The sequence below is a fragment of the Hylobates moloch genome, unplaced genomic scaffold (genome assembly GCF_009828535.3).
Source record: "Hylobates moloch isolate HMO894 unplaced genomic scaffold, HMol_V3 SCAFFOLD_6, whole genome shotgun sequence".
Taxonomy (NCBI): domain Eukaryota; kingdom Metazoa; phylum Chordata; class Mammalia; order Primates; family Hylobatidae; genus Hylobates; species Hylobates moloch.
Window position 1 is genome coordinate 57,471,778 of NW_026652281.1, and position 19,791 is coordinate 57,491,568.

At 36.0% G+C, this 19,791-nt stretch overlaps 1 protein-coding gene across 1 annotated transcript in view; it reads right to left on the bottom strand.

Moving 5' to 3' along the window:
- ADGRV1 (adhesion G protein-coupled receptor V1) overlaps positions 1 to 19,791 on the bottom strand; it is a 597,511-nt gene that overhangs the window by 458,644 nt on the left and 119,076 nt on the right. The window contains exons 29-37 of the mRNA XM_032156840.2: positions 18,570 to 18,785; positions 16,628 to 16,843; positions 15,658 to 15,902; positions 13,934 to 14,115; positions 12,000 to 12,811; positions 9,546 to 9,755; positions 2,848 to 2,978; positions 2,159 to 2,258; positions 1,072 to 1,251 (exon numbers count right to left, since the gene is read on the bottom strand). Coding sequence (XP_032012731.1) covers positions 1,072 to 1,251; positions 2,159 to 2,258; positions 2,848 to 2,978; positions 9,546 to 9,755; positions 12,000 to 12,811; positions 13,934 to 14,115; positions 15,658 to 15,902; positions 16,628 to 16,843; positions 18,570 to 18,785 — 2,292 coding nt within the window. The remainder of the gene's footprint in view (positions 1 to 1,071; positions 1,252 to 2,158; positions 2,259 to 2,847; positions 2,979 to 9,545; positions 9,756 to 11,999; positions 12,812 to 13,933; positions 14,116 to 15,657; positions 15,903 to 16,627; positions 16,844 to 18,569; positions 18,786 to 19,791) is intronic.

The following is a 19,791-nucleotide window of genomic DNA, read 5'->3' on the forward strand; positions in this document are numbered from 1 at the left end:
CTGGTGGAGATGTGGAGAACCTTTATGTCTAGCTCAGGGATTGTAAATACACCAATCAGCACCCTGTGTCTAGCTCAGGGTTTGTGAGTGCACCAATCAACACTCTGTATCTAGCTGCTCTGGTGGGGCCTTGGAGAACCTTTGTGTCGATGCTCTGTATCTAACTGATCTGATGGGGACGTGGAGAACTTTTATATCTAGCTCAGGGATGGTAAACGCACATCAGCGCCCTGTCAAAACAGACCACTCGGCTCTACCAATCAGCAGGACGTGGGCCAGATAAGAGAATAAAAGCAGGCTGCCCGAGCCAGCAATGGCAACCCACTCGGGTCCCCTTCCACACTGTGGCAGCTTTGTTCTTTCGCTCTTTGCAATAAATCTTGCTACTGCTCACTCTTTGGGTCCACACTGCCTTTATGAACTGTAACACTCACTGCGAAGGTCTGCAGCTTCACTCCTGAAGCCAGCGAGACCACAAGCCCACCGGGAAGAACGAACAACTCCGGACGTGCCTCCTTAAGAGCTGTAACACTCACTGTGAAGATCTGCAGCTTCACTCCTGAGCCAGCGAGACCATGAACCCACCAGAAGGAAGAAACTCCGAACACATCTGAACATCAGAAGGAACAAACTCCGGACCCGCCGCCTTTAAGAACTGTAACACTCACCGCAAGGGTCTGCGGCTTCATTCTTGAAGTCAGGGAGACCAAGAACCCACTAATTCCGGACACATTTTCACTTGGTTTTTCGTGCTACCATTGGGTCCCGGAGAAGAATGACAGACATATGGAATAGAGCCACCCATGGCCAAGCCCAGCGTAGATTAGTAGACCCGCAGACAGCCTAAATTACTGTATGCTGCTGAAATGTTATGTTAATTACATAGCATTTCTGTGAAAATAGATAATTCCTTTAATCTTTTCAAAAATAAAGAAGTTATAAAGTTCTGTCCTGAATGAAGAAATATTAATTTTCTCCTGTCCCTGATTTTAGCAATGGCTTTCATCCACACAAGTAGAATATTAGTAAGCACTTGCCTGGAAACCCCATTCATTCTAGAGTAACACAAACCTAGAGATCCAAATTCTCTGTTGATGAAAAGCTGAATAGTTATGTTAGCCTCTTGTAGTAACACAAATCTTGACGAAAGAGCAAAATTTAAAACTCCATGTGGTTCATCACTGGCTTCTACTGTGAGGACAGCTGCATATCCTTGAGGATCAAGCAGGGCGATTCCAGCTGGTGGAACTCCTAAAAATGTCAGGGAGGAATCTAACAGTGATTTGGCATTAGCTTTTAATCTCTGGAAACATAACCTCACTCTCCGAAACATTAAGGTAATCAAAAGTGTTCTATTCTCTAACAAATCTTCAGGTTAACAAAAGCCACATTCCATTTTTCTTTCAGGTGGAAGATCATGAATTTCTTCACTTCACATATTACTGTCATTATTGGGGTTATACTGGTTATCAGAATTATAGAAATTGAATAGAAACTGAGGAAAGTACCCAGATAATTTGCTTAAAAATGACTCAATTTGGGCCAGGTGTGTTGGCTCACGCCTGTAATCCCAGCACTTTGGGAGGGCGAGGCAGGCGGATCACAAGATCAAGAGATTGAGATCATCCTGGCCAACATGGTGAAACCCCGTCTCTACTAAAATACAAAAATTAGCTGGGCGTGGTGATGCACGCCTGTAGTCCCAGCTACTCGGAAGACTGAGGCAGGAGAATCGCTTGAACCTGGGAGGCGGAGGCTGCAGTGAACTGAGATCGCGCCACTGCACTCCAGCCTGGCGACAGAGTGAGACCCTGTCGCAAAAAGAAAAGACTAAATTTGATTTATCCATATAATTGGTCCAAAATTCAAATTGGCTTGTAAGTCTCAAATTAATTTCAAAAAAATTCTACCTTCGGAAATGAATTTTATTCTGTAAGTAACCATTTAGCAAAACGTTTCAGGGCTTTTTTCCCTAGTCTATAAAGATAAGTATTCCCATATGGTGCTAATGTTTTTTAGATCTAACATTTCTAGGGGACACATAATAAAGTAACATTTTAAAAATTGGTATGCATCTAATTGTTAAATACAGAGATAACAATTTTCTCTTTTACGAAAAGAATATACCAAAAAAAATTAAAATTAAATTCTGAATTACCTTGTGTCCTGACATCATACAGAATGACTTGGTATACTTCTTTCTCCTCAGGAATGTTGTCATCCAACAAATGCACAAACAGTGTTGTATTCAATGACCTCTATGTCATACAGAAAGAAATCAATCCATCTGTCGTTATTGAATATGAACTATCTCCTGCTTTATTTTTATTCACCTTATAAATTGTGCAGGCAAACATATTTTCATTGAAACAAAAGTTCTGTGGCTTAAAAATAAATAAAAACCACTGACTCATGGGAACCTAATCTCCAAGCAGACAGGGGCTAATTGTGGAAGATCTTGAATGCTGAGCTAATGAACGTAAATCTTATTCACTGAGCAATGTAGCACTATTGGAAATCTCAAAGCACAAAGTTGGGGAGGTTTCTACAACAATGGTGAATAGAAAAAACTAGAGCAGAGAAAAGAATACAAGTGCTGCAGGGACACTAGTCATTAAAAGTCCAATGTACTACTCAAGGCAGAGGGTAATATTGGCTTGGCTTAATATTGAGGCAATGGGAACGAAGATAAAAACAATTAAATACATCATCAAAGAATTCATACGAAGTAGGTCTGGCGAAGAGAGAAAGATAATAACTACAATAGTGCTGCTTTTCTATCCCATTTTCCTCAAAATACACCATTCTTTCTAGATATTTGTGATCGACTTTTCTTTGCAGTATTACCTCAGGAAAGAAGAGTTGTCCACTAAAGTTAGCAAAATTGAGTTCTAGATTTTGCCCAATAATTTTCCAGTTAACAGTAACATTTCCTCGACCAGGGAAAGTTCTTATCACATGGAATTGTAAAATTTCTCCTGCAAGTAAAATGTGTAAATTGATAAATGCTTAATGGAAAATAAACTTCACATTTGAACTCAACAAAACCCAAATCCCAAGCATGCAACTATTACAGCACCTTTCCCAAGAACATTACAAAGCTGTTTTGTTTTGAATTTTCTAGAAGCTTTATACATGCTTATTGTTTATTATCCCACTTCTGAATACTTCAATGTAGTAGAACTTCAGGAAATTCAATATGTAAAAGTTACAAAAGCACATGCTAAAATGGGAAACACAAACTTTTATACACTCCAAAACATGCACCAGAACATAAGTGTTCTGTAAAGAAAATAATAAAGTCCTCATGATAGTAACACAAGTAAATTCTTCCTTCACTTTTCAAAAGGGCACAAATCCTTACACTGATATGCAATGTGATTTTACACAATGCATGCATAAAAATGCTTGCAAATACCTGAAAATCACATTTCTTTAGTTGTAACTTACATATACCATCAATGATTTTGTTTTATAAAAAGAAATACAAAGGAAAGGTGTCAAATCTGTACATCAACATCTGTAACTTTGCCAAAGTTACAGTTATCCTTCCTGGATGATGGAGACATTTTAGATCTCTTCTATTCCTGGCTTTTATCTCCATATAATACTTTACAAAAGTGAAGAAAATCATAACATGTCTTTCAAATTGCTAAAAGCATAAAGTAAGCTGTTAGGGAGCGTGCTAATAGCCATATGACTTGTTGAAAATATGCTCAATTCACTAGCTTTATATGATGATGAACACAGCTAAGAAATACCAATGAACTGTATCACTAAAAAATTATTATTATGCAAAGATAGAATGATGTTTAAAAAGATTTAGAAGACAACATCCTTAATCAAATTGTATAGCATAGACATATAGTTAAAAACCACAAACATTCACTAAAAATGTCACTTTTAGTTTTAGTTCAGTTAGCTATCCAAGTAACTTTTGTGTATATAAGTAATACCTTCAAACATTTTTTAAAAAGTAGAAATAAAGCAATAAAATTTAAACACTGTTTTCCAGTATTTTTTAAACTGCCACATTTTTTATTTCTGAAGACAACAAATATTTCTTACAGGAAGATTTCTTAAAATACCATGAATTAATTAATTTAGAGACTATCTTAATTTCAATTTAAAAACACAAAATAATTTTTCATACTAAATTTAAACACAATTTTAACAAAATGAACATTTTAAGGAGAGTGGATAATATAAACAAAAGCATTAGAAAGACTTTTTTTTTTTTTTTTTTTTTTTTTGAGACGGAGTCTCGCTCTGTCACCCAGGCTGGAGTACAGTGTTGCGATCTCCACTCACTGCAAGCTCACTTCTTAAAACACATTTTAAGTGTGTCAATACCAAAAAAATTTAGTTACCATTACATTAGTAGACTATGTCTTAGATTTATCTTTTAAAAGCACAGGAATTTCTAGATCGGATTGTCCAAAGATTGGGATGAAAATGAAAGACTACGTATAGTCAGCCGTTGCTAGCATACCATTTAAAAATTTTGTATTTGTAAAACTTGTGAACAAAATATAGACACTACTATGAAACTCTGGTGTCTCTCTATTGTACAATATATAGAATTTCTTATAGAGCAAGTTTGGAATATTGAAAAACAAAAATTTATTACTAAAAAGCATAGAAAAATCCTTGAAGTTATTAAGCTATTTCACCTAGAGTGTTGTCTGGTGACTCTTTCAAAAAGAGTCGTGGTTTTCAAACTTTTCAAATCACAAAATTTGTTAATGGTTCAGAAAGAAAATTATGGAAGTTTAATGAAGTACTAAAGTGCAAAGAGAACACAAATGGCAAGAAAACAAAATGCAGGTCAAAAAATTTCCATGTTGAAGGGTAATCTATAATCACAATAATAAAATTGCAGTTGCAAGTTTAGACATAGAGATTTGGGAACAAATACATCATTTTTAGGTAAAAGTAAAAATAAAATGCTTAGGAGAAAAGAAAGTAAAATATTCAGACAAACTTAATACATGTAAAAACACTCAAAGTCTAATACTACTTCATCAATATCCCCTCTGAAAATTTAAAAAGTTACTATGAAAGTAACTTGCAAGAAAATATTGCAAAAATATAATTTGAAGTATGATACACACAAACACACATATACACAAACACATGCGCACACACACGCACATAGAGAAGCACATAAATAAAAGATAAATGAAGTATTTCTTAAACACATAATCTTGTAAGCCTAGTGAAAATGTATCATGTCAACAGCAAGAAGAGTGTGAAATTTTTTCTAAGCAATAATCAAAAGGGAGGTATGTATTCTGTCTCTTTATTGCAGACTCCCAAGAGCCAGGTCCATTTAAAATGCCTCCTAGAAAAAATGACTGGACATATCAGAAAGATACCTTCTGCCAGGATGAAAAGTCAAACAGTCACAGGAAAATGAAAAACTTAAAAATAAGTGCTTAGCCTTCCAAATTTAAGGGAAAAGACAGAAGAAAAGTCTTGAGAGTATGTTATTTTTAGATGACAAAGACTTTACTAGATACTCAATAGCCTTCTAGTTTTTTCCCAAGATGAAAGGCAGAAGAACCTTTACCTAACAAAGTGTCTGACTACATAACCGGACGATCATCTTGATACGAAATCCAGAGTTTACCAAAAGTTAGTGACATATTTCAACTCTAAAGCAGATCTGTTATATGGTGTCTAGGACTAACCTAATGCAGATAAAGAATATGAATGAAGAATGCATTTTAATAAACCTAAGTGTTTTAGACACTTATTTTCAAGACCAGAATTCTTTTTACAAAGATAAACACCAACTACAATGTACATAAAACTAATTGAAAACCAAAATACAGAAAATATATTTTAATAGATTCGTGTATACATGACATATGTATAGTATCCAAATTGCCCTCTATACTAAAAAAGAAAATGGGATAAAACAATCATAGGAATATGAATAATGTGAAGCACAGACTGTCAATAAGAACAGTTAAGAAAAAGTTGAGTGTTTCCAGTAGAGCGGTTCTATATATTTCTTTAAAGAATCACATTTCTTGTTCAAATCTTTGTGTAAAAAAGCTTCACGCTGTCCCTAAGAGAAGAAAAAATTTAAAATCCATCGAACATGACATAATGATTATGATGCTGCTCAGTTGGGTGACTGAGAGAAACACCTAGCACAGATTTATAAAGAGCACATTTATACCCAGTGTGCAACCATAGTAAAATCCATTGTCCCATGTTTCTAAATTCTGTCCACTACATTTGAAAGAAAGTAATATTTACCACTGGGCAGCTCTCCAACTGCATTAGGACAAAATGTAGAAATAGGATTCTACAGAATTCAATGCATTGTTAGAGACTAAGGCAACTCCTCCCATGAATCGAAAATGCATTCTAGAGCCAGAAGTTCAGCATAGTCCACATTGTAAATCTAATCACATAAATGAAACTCCAACACTAGGCCAAAAGCAATGTTAACACTGTTAAAAGCTCACATGGCACAATTATTTTTTACCCCATTTGTTTAGCGGTTATCTCTGAAGAATCACCATGATGTTTTCAGTAATTCACTTTCATAAACTCGTCATGATACACATTTCTCTGTGCAATTTTCATGGTAATATAAAGCATACACAAAATACTGAACTATTGTGGCTTAATATGTTTTTGAAAAAATAATTTATAATCTAGGAAAAGGCTTAGGAATGAAGAGAAAAAAGTAAGCAAAAAATAGAAATTGACTCCAACCTTTATGTAGAAAATGTAAAAAATCTAGGGAGCACTCATGCTAGCAATAAATGCAATTTGGTGTTTTAGATTGATATGCTAAAGCAGATTTTTAACCAATAACACCTTTGGACCATTTCTTTTAATTACTAATCTTTCCTCTCTGCCTCTCCTGCAGATAATTAGCTGTTGGAAACTGACGAGGCCACAATATTGTTTTCAGGTGAAGTTCATCTGGGCCAAAGAGACTGCAGGTGTTCATGTCTGCAGTTTCTCCAAGACGTTGTGGTACCCAGCAGGAGGGCCTCAGTGTCTTCAGAGCCCTCCAACTCATCACTAGCACCACCATCCAGGCTCATAGGATGCACTTTCACAACATTAGTGGCCCTACAGTTAAAATTAATTAAATTGATCCTAGACATCCAAATTGTTTTGTATTCCTTAGAAAAGAAATTTCATCATACTGCTGAAAAGCGCATGCCTAGTCTAGCTCTAAGTCCCTCCTTAAATCTCATCTATCCTTTCCTGATCTCAGCTCTTGTTTGTACCTTCCATACCATTAACACTTTGATTCTCTTTTTCTTCCGCATATTTCTTCAACAAAACAAAACAAATCCCAAATGCTCCCCTGTCATCTGTTTTATCCAATGTTTCTCCTCTCCTTGCTGTCACAGCCAATAAGCAGTGCTTCTCAAAACTTCCTGCTGTGAAGGACAGGGCTTTGTGTTTTGTTTTGTTTTGTTTGCCTTAATCCATCAGAGGCTGACCCTCTTACAAAACAGAATAAAATAAATGACTAGATAAGTTAAATAGCAAAAAACTAACACAAACGAAAAAAAACATACAAAATACCAGTCCATAGATACTGCTTTTGGAGATCACAGCAAAGTGAAATTGTTATGAGTTTCCAGTCCTCTTGTCACAGACCAGAAGCAAACACTGAACAGGCGGCCTCCTGAAAGCCACACTGAGGAGGACCCCCTGAAGACCTCTACGTTCGTCATCCTTAGATATTTGCTTCCTATCCCCAATCCTCCTTTAAAATTCATCTACCATTGCTACTGTTTTATTTGGCCCATTCGAGATCTAACTCCCCTTTTTGACCATGTTAGTTAGTAACTGATTGAAAACACACTCTCTCCCTGGTTTCTCCCTGCCTCTCCAGCAAAGGCTTCTCTCTCCTCTCGGGTAATTTTTCTTTCCCAGCACCTTAGTCTGATGTTCTGCATGGTTCCATTCCGATAATTTGCTTTTTTTCCTCTGTCCACAAAAATCATCATATTCATTTTCCAGATTTCAGCTATCATCTTTAACCAATGTCCACCTTTAACCTGAGGCAGAGTCAGGTTCTCTCACTAATTTCCTTCCCTCACACAGGCACTGCTACTCAAATTCATTATGCTTCCAACTGAAATAACTTCAAATATTTACCAAAAGTCCCTGCATTGCCAGGTTCTGCAGCAGACGCGAGTTCAAGCAAAACAAAGTCTCTCCTCACTAGGTGCCCTATATAGCATGGGCTTTGGATTTGACACAGCTGGGCATAAGCACTACCACTGAATAATTGTTGCTATTTAGTCTCTCTCAAATTCAGTTTCCTTGTATGAAAATCTGGTGTATACGATTATACCTATTTCATAGGACTGCTGTTAAACTTAAGTGAAATAATGAAGGTGCAGTTTCTGCCACACAGAAAACACTCCATAAGTGTTACTGTTGTCATTATTATTAACTATTCCTGCAGTAACTCTGTATTGTGTTACAAATAACTTTTTGATAGTTGATGATCTGTCTTTAGGTTAGATTTATGGAATTAGTCACTTTTACTCATTACTGCTATGACCACATGCAATTCCAAACCATTAATAAAAGTAGAGTACTGAAAATGGCTCGAATATTTGCATGGATAAATAAACTTGCAAGTTAGAAGTACAGTAAGGGAAAAGGTAATACAGTAAAATACATTCTGTTTCTGGCACAGCCACTAACCATCTGACACTGTCAAGTCTTTTAATCTCTCTATGTCTCAATTTGTTTTCTCATCTATTAAATAGATGTCCAAGTACATAATCTATATCCTTTTCATTTATTAACTATTCAAGGTAAAATTATTTTTTTAATTCCAGATAAACTATGTAATGAAACACAGGCTATCAATACCTATTTAGCCCAAAACAGGCTTACTCGAAGACAAAAACACTGTTCTGTTTTAAACACACAAAAATTAGCCCCTTTATGCAAAACCCTACATATGATGTAAAATATTAACTAAGAATTCAAGAAAATTACTGTTTTTTAAGGAAAAAAAGACATTTTATAAGGTTTGGCAATTTGTTCATAAAATATACAAACACAATATAAAATCCAGGCTAAAATATTCACTCATTACAAACTATTACTTGTTTTTAACCGGTTGCCAATGTTTCACTGTTTGATAACAACAGCTACCCTTGGGCATACACTATACTTGCCAGGAACTATGCTAAGCACTTTACCTTTATTAGCTCACTTAATCCTCACAAAGAAACCTATTAAGTAATATTTTGAATCATTTAACAAATGGTAAAACTAAGCATTTCAGGTTTAACTTCCTTAAAATCATACCAGTAGAGAATGGCAAGCTAGAACATGGTATTGGTTTGCAAGGCTCCTAAATCTGGCTAAACAGTTCATTATAAAGCCTTCTCCCAAAGAAGTTCTATGCAGATTAACACACACACAGTTCAACAAAATAATGAAAGGGAAAAAATATCAGAAGTTTTAAAGAACTAGACAAAAAATGACATCCATAGAAAAGAAAATGAATATGCTTAACAAAAAAAGGAACCCACCTTCATGACCTATGACAGATCTGGAAGCTGTCTGAAAGCTAACAATTCCTGCCACATTGTCATTGGCCAAAATGTTCACTCTAACAGTGTCGGAGCTTGGCAAAATTCTACTTCCACCTTCAGTGTACACCAAACTAACTATGATACTTTCATCATCCTCTGGTTCAGAGTCATCCAAGATGGTTAAAATAACTGTCTTTTTGGTTTCACCTATAAAAACATCAATGGAATAAAAACCAAAGTAACAAAATCACCAACACAGATAACTCAGAAAGGCCCAAAATAATTTCTATTTTTAAAAGTTAAGTAAAAATATGAGTGAATTACAACAGTTCCATATCATGGGCAACATAAGCAAATTTTAATTTTATATATATATATCTTTTCACATATCAAACACTGTAAAATGTCATTAATGAAGACAGATTGTGGAGAAGGACATTTTGAATTATGGGAAAGTTAAAAGGTAGAATTGTTTCAAAGAATCATGGCTTTACTTTCTGGTTGTTAGCCAAGAACAGTGACCTAGCTAGGAAAAGAGCTTCAAAGGTATCCTGTTTAGAAACAACTCCCTTTAGGAAAGTGGAGTCTCATTCTCATTCTGGCATTACTGTGATAATTTTAATCAGATATCAACACAATACCTTCCTGAAAAACCAGGAACACTTAGGGAATGGTGGTCAAAACGAGGAACTAAAAAGGGATGTCAAATTCTGAGCAAAAGAACCAGTCTAAATGAGATGCATCTTTGAGTAACTGATGAGATGAGATGACAGCATCAAGTACCAGTCTCCAGGAAGTAGTGCAATGAAGGAAGAAAACAAAAGAGGAACTCAAAGGGACAAGTGACAGCAACAAAAGTCCAAGCAATCTACTTTGCAATTTGATCTAGTAGATAGGGCACCACAGAATGTCCCTAAATCCAATACTTTCTGCCGTTCAGCCTAAGGTGTCCCCTATTCTATTTTCTCCCCACTTTCTGGAGAGAGAATGAAAGAGTGGGAAAAGAAAAGGCAGGGAAAAGGAGAAAGGAGATTAAATGCATGTTCTCTCTTTTGTGACCCTGCTGCATTTTCATCAATACAGCAGTGTCAAGATTGCTTTAAGAGAGTCTGCATTATCTAAGAATCTAAGTTAGCAAGAGCTATAAAACAGAGTCCATTTTGTGTGATGCTAAGGTTATAATTCATGGTAATAGTAATTTATATAATGCTATTTCTTTATATATAACTTTCTTTGTAGTTAACAAAACCACTGGAAAAATCTAACTTTATATTTTCATTTCCACTCCCTCCTTGTTACATTTTCATTATTCCTTTTGAAATAGAAAAGTTACCAATTACTAACCTGTTCCCATCTTCCATCAAGCATATCATATCCCACTAAATCCTCAAATCACTGACTAGAAAATAACCATAATTAAAATATTTTATACAATTTTTAAAATTTACTCTAAAACATAATGAGTATTATATGTTTCAAAAAGCATATTACATATGTACCATGACCTCTAATTAGTTTCCAAAAAAAGTATATGCCTTAAAAAGTTAAACAACAAATATAATGGATTGTTCTAAAATATAGAATTATGAATAAAGTTTCTTTCCTGCATTTTGTCGTATATTCTGAGGTTTTTAGAGTATACATTACTTTTTCAACCAGAAAAGCACTATGTTTTAAAAAATTTTGTGGAATATATAATTGCCCAAATGAGGATGTAATCAATAATCTCTGTAAAGATACATTTCCCACACCCAAAGAAAACTATTTTAAACATACTAACTTTCCCAATTTTAAATAGCACAGGAGTCAACCAGTCCTGAAAAAGAACCAATCTGATCCTAATTCTAATTAGCTGATCATGTAAAATATCAGTATATTGTTTATGAAAATTTACAAGTGATCGCAAGTGTAGGAACAGTACTATAAATTGATCACTAGGATTAATGTAATATAAATGCAGTCACCAAAGTTTATGCTACTTTTACTTACAAATAATTTTCTCTGATGATATTTCCTGATTTGTCTAGTGCATATGAAAATGTTTATCAATTAATACTCATTTTCCTAGCTACCACTGCTTCTTACCAACATGTATGGTTGTAGGTACACGGTTCATTACTAAAATTTCCCTTACAAAATTAGAACTTGCCTTATAGTTTCGTCTGTGCTTTGTTAAAGACACTACTATCAAACATAAAGGGATGAAATTCACACATTCCCGGAAAATCTATTTTTTAAACTAAAAAGATATGTATGTACAGTCATGTCAGTCTATGTATGTCATGTCAAACATTAACAAGCCAATTACCTTCTATTTTTTCTAAAGCCAAACTACATTTTTATATATTAGCAAGAATGTACACAGTAAGAATTCTTATAAATTTTATCATAAAAATGGACTATGATGACTTTACCAGGGGCAATTGAAATTCATTTAGAACCATTGCTCACCTTCAGCAAAGGTCAGAATCTCTCCAGCACCTATAAAATCTAAACCTTCAGTAGCTGTTCCACCAACAACATGCCATTCGACTGCCACTTGACCTAAGCTGCCCCCTGTCCTGTGTATCATCAGCTCCACCAAGGTTTGGGGCTGCTCCTGAACTTCAACAAATAAGCCATCTTCGGAAGTATTGGGACTAATACTGTAGATCACAAACACTCCAAAGGCATCACCATTTAGTGCTATGACAACTGTAGAAGTATTTGGCTGTCCTATGGTTGGCTGATTTTTCAAACTGGCTGAAATGTTCATGAGGTGAACTTCAAGGAGAGAAATTAGAAAACTCTCATCCATCTCCGGGAAATCATCAGGAAGAACAGACACTGTGAGATTTGCAAATTCATCACCTTCCTGCATTATGGCCCATTGCCTTATCACAGGCTCATAGTCACTCCCAGCCACAGCCTGACCACTAAAAAGAGATGCTACCCTGGTCATGTTTTTCCTGTAGGTCCAGAAGTCTGAATTGTTGACAGCTGGGCTGATCCATGATGTCATCCAGAAACACTGGGGACCCTCAGAAGCACTGAAAAATGAAAACGCTGAGCAAGCTTGTTCCTTAAGGCACAAAGTGGCACAGGTATATTGGGACTCCCCCACGGCAGAGACATTCACCCAAGTTCTCCAAAGTAGGTCAGGCACCCCTTGAATTGGTGATTCATAGTAGGACAGTAAATCTTGACCTTCCTCCATTGCCAGAGCCACTACATCAATGTCGGAAGTACTGTAGAACAACAACAGCCGACCAAAGTGCCCTCCGCTAAAATGTGGAGTGACAATTAAAAGATAGGTTAAGCGCTCAAAGTAATTACACATACAGAAAAGGAATGCTGATTGTGGTTTTTAATTTTTTAAAAAAGTTTAAAGTTGTAGTACAAACACAATCCTGTTTCTTAATTACACTTGTCTCCCAACATTTTGTCTTCTCCTGTGAGGAAACCTTGCTAATTTTCAATCAAACAATATTTATTTTTAACCAAGCTATGAAAATATTTTCCAAGGTATGCAAATTCAGGGTTTCAAAACAAAATTACTAAGTTAATTTTTATTGCTATACTTAACTGAAACAAAGTAACAATGATAACAAACTTGACTACATTTTGAGGAAATGTAGTAACAGTCAGCCCTCCCTATCCACAGGTTCTACATCTGTGGATTCAAGACCGCAGATCAAAAATATTTAGAAAAAAAAATTTTTTTAAATACAAACTTTAAAAACCAGTCCAGTATAGCAACTATTTACATAGCATTTACATTGTATTAGGTATTATAAGTAATCTAGAGATGATTTAAGGTATACGGATGGCTGTGCATAGGTTATATGCAAATTTTATATTTTACACCACTTTATATTAAAGAGGAGCATCCAAGGATTTTGTTATATCCAAGGACCCTGCAATCAATCCCCTGTGGATACCACAGGGATGACTGTACTTGTCACAAGTTCCCAAGATCCTGTTTTCTATTTCTGAAGGAGCTCAGTGAGCCCAATGCTGCCTCACAAAAAAAGAAAAAAAAAAGCAAGAAAAAACAGACCTGGAAATCAACTCCTTCATACATCATACAAATGTTCTTTAATTTAAAAGCCAGTTATATTTAAGTACTAATTGTAACAAATTACAGATTAGAGCAATGCATTTCTGTGGTTAGAGAGCCCAGTGATGTAAAATTTATTACCCATTTCACTAACAATAGGTATGATAAATGAAAGGCCCTTTATACTAATAAGCATAATTCAATTAACAAATTAAAATAACCTATAAAATAATTTATGGCATAGAAAAAACCACAAAACCTAAATGATTTAACTGTGCAAAGGATCCTTCCCCACCACCCCACAACTCTCATCACTCCCACAGACGCAAGCAGCTATCTCATATACCTTCGCCTGACAGTTATATTAGCACAGGAACTTCTTTCCAGAGGCTCTTGAACACGATAAACCGTCTGAGCAAAGGCTACTGTACCATAAGGATTATCATTGGCAGGAATAATAATATTTGCAATTCGATCTAACCCAACAGTACCTCCACCAGAGGCATCAGTTAGTTGCACTTGGATAACCTGAAAATACAGTGAAAACTTCCTTAACAGCATCACAGTTCTGAAATTAGAATAAAAATGATTCAAGGGAAAAAAATCAAACATATACATGCAAGTACAAGAACAAAATGGAATGAAATATAAATGGACTAAAAGAAACTCCCCCAATTACACTTACAAACCCAACATGTAACAGAATAACCCACCATCAACATTTAATAATAGAACCTAGTTATATATAAGACATACAGGCTGTTTAAACTCCTTAATATTGTTATATAATCATGTGACTCAATTTTAATATCCCTGTTTATGTTTACCATTTCAATAATAGGACTTTTACATCCTATACCTTTTTAAAAAAAATCTGAAATATACATTTTAATGGAGAGTTAATATACTATGTTTATTTCTCCCATTATCTTAAATAAAATTATTCGACAAAATTTAAAACAAAAACATACTGTAATGCCACCTAAATTTAGAGAGAAAAAAACAGAAGTGTTTTTTATGTGCTAATGAATAATATTTTAGAAGTGAAAAATGGCACAATTAGCATTCAAAATAAATTTTATGAACTTCTATAAAATTTTATACTATTAAAGAATAAATGCTATCAAAAGTAATGAGATCTAAATGTTAATAATACTTGAATTTCATACAGTAAAATTATCTTCAGCCAATGTATGTTAGTGATTAACTTTTCCACTGATACTGTACTTATATTTGCTACCTTGCTGCTTCATCAGGAAAAGGAAATATCAGGAAGATGTATCTCGCATGGTATTTTTCATATAGTAAATTCTCAAAAATGGTTGAAGAATAAGTGGATGGATGAATGAATGAATGAAAAACCACAATAATACTTAAGATTGACTGGCTCACACCCAAGCCAAAAGGGAGTATAAATATAAGTTAAGAGTTTATACAGAACAAGCCGGGCACGTTGGCTCATGCTTGTAATCCCAGCACTTTGGGAGGCTGAGGCAGGTGGATCACCTGAGGTCAGGAATTCGAGACCAGCCTAGCCAACACGGTGAAACTCCGTCTCTACTAAAAATACAAAAATTAGCCAAGCATGGTGGCGTGCACCTGTAATCCCAGCTACTCAGAAGGCTGAGGCAGGAGAATCCCTTAAACCTGGGAAGCATAGGTTGCAGTGAGCCGAGATCGTGCCACTGCCCTCCAGCCTGGGTGACAAGTGCAAAACTCCATCCCAAAAAAAAAAAGAGTTTATACAGAACAAATGTATTATAAATTATGACATATATATGTATACATATACATATGTTATTTAACCTTTTAACCAAAATGTTGAATAATGCAATGTAATTGTACAAAAAAGTCTTATAGTAGTAAACTGGCATATGTATGCAATCTATTTCTAGAATATTCCTGATTTTGTCAACTGTAAGAATCACTTTCACACTAGCATAGTTTGAACATTCTTGCAGGAATAATTTATTTGACATCCTCTCCAAAATGTCACAACGGCCATCTGTTCTAGTCACTACAGATAAGGTATGATTTACAGTGTCATTCTATACTAGCCAGTCCTCTCACCTCTTCAATCTCCGGAACGTCGTCAGCCAGGACCTCTAACAACAAGGTTTGAATGGTTTCCCCAGGGGCAAAGGTCACATTACCTGAGACAACTCGCAGGTCGCCAGTAGCAAGCTGTCCATTAATGGTGGCAACCCACTGAACAGTAACATTGCCGAGTGTCCCAGAATTTCGAATTATTGGCAGGTTTACCTTCACTGAGTTAAACTCAGGTTCCTCTACAATAAGTTTAGTAATCTGAAAACCTGAAGGGTAGACAGAGCAGAATTCATTTCAAATACAAAGTGAAACAGAGATAACAGTTAACCAAGCACCATCCTACAGTGGATTCTCTTTCCCCCTAAGCAGTCTAAGTAGCTATAACCCACAAAAACCAGAGTAACACGCTGTGAAACAAATTGGTCTGCCCTGCCAAAATTTCCAAATTATTTTTCACTGTGATAGAAGTAGAAACCACAAAGCCCATAGGGCTCAAGTCTATACCAGACATGAGTGACAGGTCCAGTGAGCACAGAAGCTGATTGCACAGTGCAAGCCTGCTCCAGAGGGGCAGTTGCTATTTGGTTCCCATGACTGATGTTATGCAGGAAAAGGAACTTGATATTGCCACATTTCCTATTTATCAAGAAAGCCCAGAAATCCAAATTTTGGTGTAAATTTCTATAAATTAAATTATTTTTCTAAAGAAATGCCTAAGACTCACAAAACACATATAGGAGCCAGGTCACACCCTAAAGCCAATAGTTTGTGACTTCTCCATATATGCTAAGAGACTGATTTAATTTCTTTTTTAAACAATCACTAACCACTGCCAATGACTGTGTACAGATGTCCTATATGTCAGTAACAGCAGGTTAAGAAAGAAAACATGATCAGATCAATTCTGAGTCTCTAAAAGTAAAGAAAAGATCATTATCTATGATCTATACATACAGACAAGTCAAAGAGAGACACAAATTAGTCTTCATACCAAATAATCCATAGGGGTCATCAGAGGCCTCAATAATAATGACTGCCTCTGTTAAAGCCCCTAGTCTGGCTCCTCCTGTTGTTTCATTCAGCAGTTGCACAAGAAAAGATTCTTCCAGTTCAGGATAGATATCATTAATGATATATATTGGCACGGCTTTACTGGTTTCCCCTTCTAGCAAGACCACATCTGATGAAGCTATACTATAATCTTCACCTGAAAAGACCAAAAGTAAAATGCTAAGACTTCTAAAATATGATCAAAACATTCCATATACTAGGGAAAAACTATTAGGTATCAAACTTTATGGATCTACTTGGAAATACTTTTTTGAGGATACTGACTACATTCATTCTAAGCAAGAAGACCTTTATGCCTCTCAGTAGCAAAATGGGTTTGATAATGTCACAAAATAATGAAAAAGACTTCCTAGGGGTGTTCAAGTTCATTCCTTCACTTTCAGAAAGATGTATACATATATTTGGTCTATTTATATAAATAGGGAATAATTCATTACAAGATAGCCCCCCTTAACTACAAGAAAAAAATATGTACTTTTAGAAGAAAGAACAGAACTAGAATTGTAACGTCACTGGAGAGATAAATTATACCATTGCACAGATATGGGAACGCTACCATCATCAATGATACAGCTGGATATGAAAAGACTTTCTTGCATAGATTGAAAGCCGCTACTGAGTACTGCTCAGGATGGCAGGAGAAAAAAATAAAAATTAAAATTAAAAAAAGGTGGGTGGGGAAAGGAGGGGCCCTTCGTGTGAAGACTGAGGACTAATTTCTTAGAACACTGACCAATCCCCACCATCTGTCAGTGTGTGAGGCCTTCTACAGGCAGCCAGGTATTCCTAAGAGCTACCCCAGCCTACACCCGTTAGGTATTAGATGGGCCTGGTTTATTGTCTTTTCAAGCAAGTATTATGTCCAGATGATTTATTTTCTTAAATCAAGCACAGTATCCCATCAATTCACATTCCTGTTCCTCTGAAAGCAAACTAGAAAGGTTCTAATTGAATAGTTCTCAGACAAATCTCCCTCTGGATGCTGGGACGGCACTATCAAAGTAGGCAGTCTTCTTATACACACATCTGGCAAAGAAGCCATTTTCTTATACATAAAATAGTTAATACTAACTATTGCCTCTTCCTTGCTCTTCACAAATAAATAAGCAAGTAAGATAACGGGATCCAGAGACAAAGCTGTTGCCAAACAGTGAAAGCATGTAGCTGCCCATTTTCCCTGCATTCCTCAGTAGTCATTTACAAGTGAATTCCTTTCAAAAATGAGGAGTACACTCAGAGAAAACCAGTGTTTTCCTCAGTTTACTTTTCATTGATTTGTGCATATTTTGGTCATCATAGCTTTTAAATTCATAGATAATTTGGCCAAAACTTTTTGCAAAGTCTACAAGTTCAGTGTCATAAATATATAAAAACTCTACCAGCACTTTGGGAGGCCGAGGTAGGCGGATCATGAGGTCAAGAGATCAAGACCATCCTGGCCAACATGGTAAAACCCTATCTCTACTAAAAATACAAAAATTAGCTGGGCATGGTGGCGCACACCTGTAGTCCCAGCTACCCGGGAGGCTGAGGCAGGAGAATCGCTTGAACCCGGGAGGTGGATGTTGTAGTGAGCCAAGATCACACCACTGCACTCCAGCCTGGGCGACAGAGCAAGACTCCATCTCAAAACAAAACAAAACAAAATTGTAAAATCAAGCGAGACTCCATCTCAAAAAAAAAAAAAAAAAAAAAAAAAAAAAAAACTCTAGATTTGTCCCTTGAAAAAAATACAAGAGTATTTCTAGCTTTCTAGTTTATTATCCTAATTGCAACTGCGAGAGGCTTTGTTAATCAAGGATACATGTCCCTCTGTGTGTATGTACCTCTGTATGTACTGCTTTTTAGTTGTCTTTTCTTACCAGCTATTGCAGTTATTGGCACAGCTTTAAACTTCACAGAGACATCTGCAAATGCTCCTCCTGTTCTAGTCACATTGATAATGGGTCCAACATGATTTTCTGCCACTCGGACAATTGGTGCTGAGAGCTGAAGAGTTCCAAACGCATCATCATTGGCAATGATAATTAGTTGTGCAACAGTTTCTACCTTAGGCCCAAGACGTGGAGAATTTGGAACTGAAAGACAGAAGATCCAAATAGAACAGAGAAAGCTATCAAAATTCTAAGAACTGGCCAAGAGTCATCAAGAAACCTCAGCAAGATTCCATTAGCCAAATAGGATTCTCATTTGGGGTTTTCCCTCTACCATTTATTTTATTCATTTATTTATTTATAGAGATGGAGTCTCACTCTATCACCCAGGCTGCAGTGCTGGAGTGCAGTGGCACCATCTTTGCTCACCGCAACCTCCGCTTCCTGAGTTCAAGCTATTCTCCTGCCTCAGCCTCCCAAGTAGCTGGGACTACAGGCACACGCTGCCATGCCCGGCTAATTTATTTTGTATTTTAGTAGAGACGGGGTTTCACCATGTTGCCCAGGCTGGTCTTGAACTCCTGAGCTCAGGCAATCTGCCTGTCTCGGCCTCCCAAAGTGCTAGCTAGGATTACAGGTGTGAGCCACCGCGCCCGGCCCTACTATTTATATTTAAGAATATGTATTGTTTAATATGCACCAGCATTAATCTAGACATTCAGGATTCAAAAATAAACTAAACAGAATGTCCCTGCTCTATTGTAGCTTACATTCTAGAGAAATTTTTATTATAGAATTTATAACAAAAGAACAGTTACCTACAGAAATATTCTAATATGTGTTGAAAAGTTATCAAAAAGGAAAAAATCATTAGAGTATAATCATCACTTTACATAATATTACAACAGATAATGATGAAATCTACAGAATGATCCTCTTCTAATTAGTTCACTGTGCCATTAAAACAAAACAGCACTTCAGTTACAAGATTGAGTAGGAAACTAATTTTGTTCCTTGACCTCAACGACCAGCTGCAAATCATCATACTCTAAATTACTGCCTCTTTAACCGCTTCACCTTCTTCCCTGACAAACCTGTTCTGCACTGCCCATTCTTAATTAATGCTGTCACTGAACTACTTTGTTACTATGGTCTGAAGGTTTGTGTCCTCCCGCCTCAAAATTCATACATTTAAATTCTAATCTCTGTG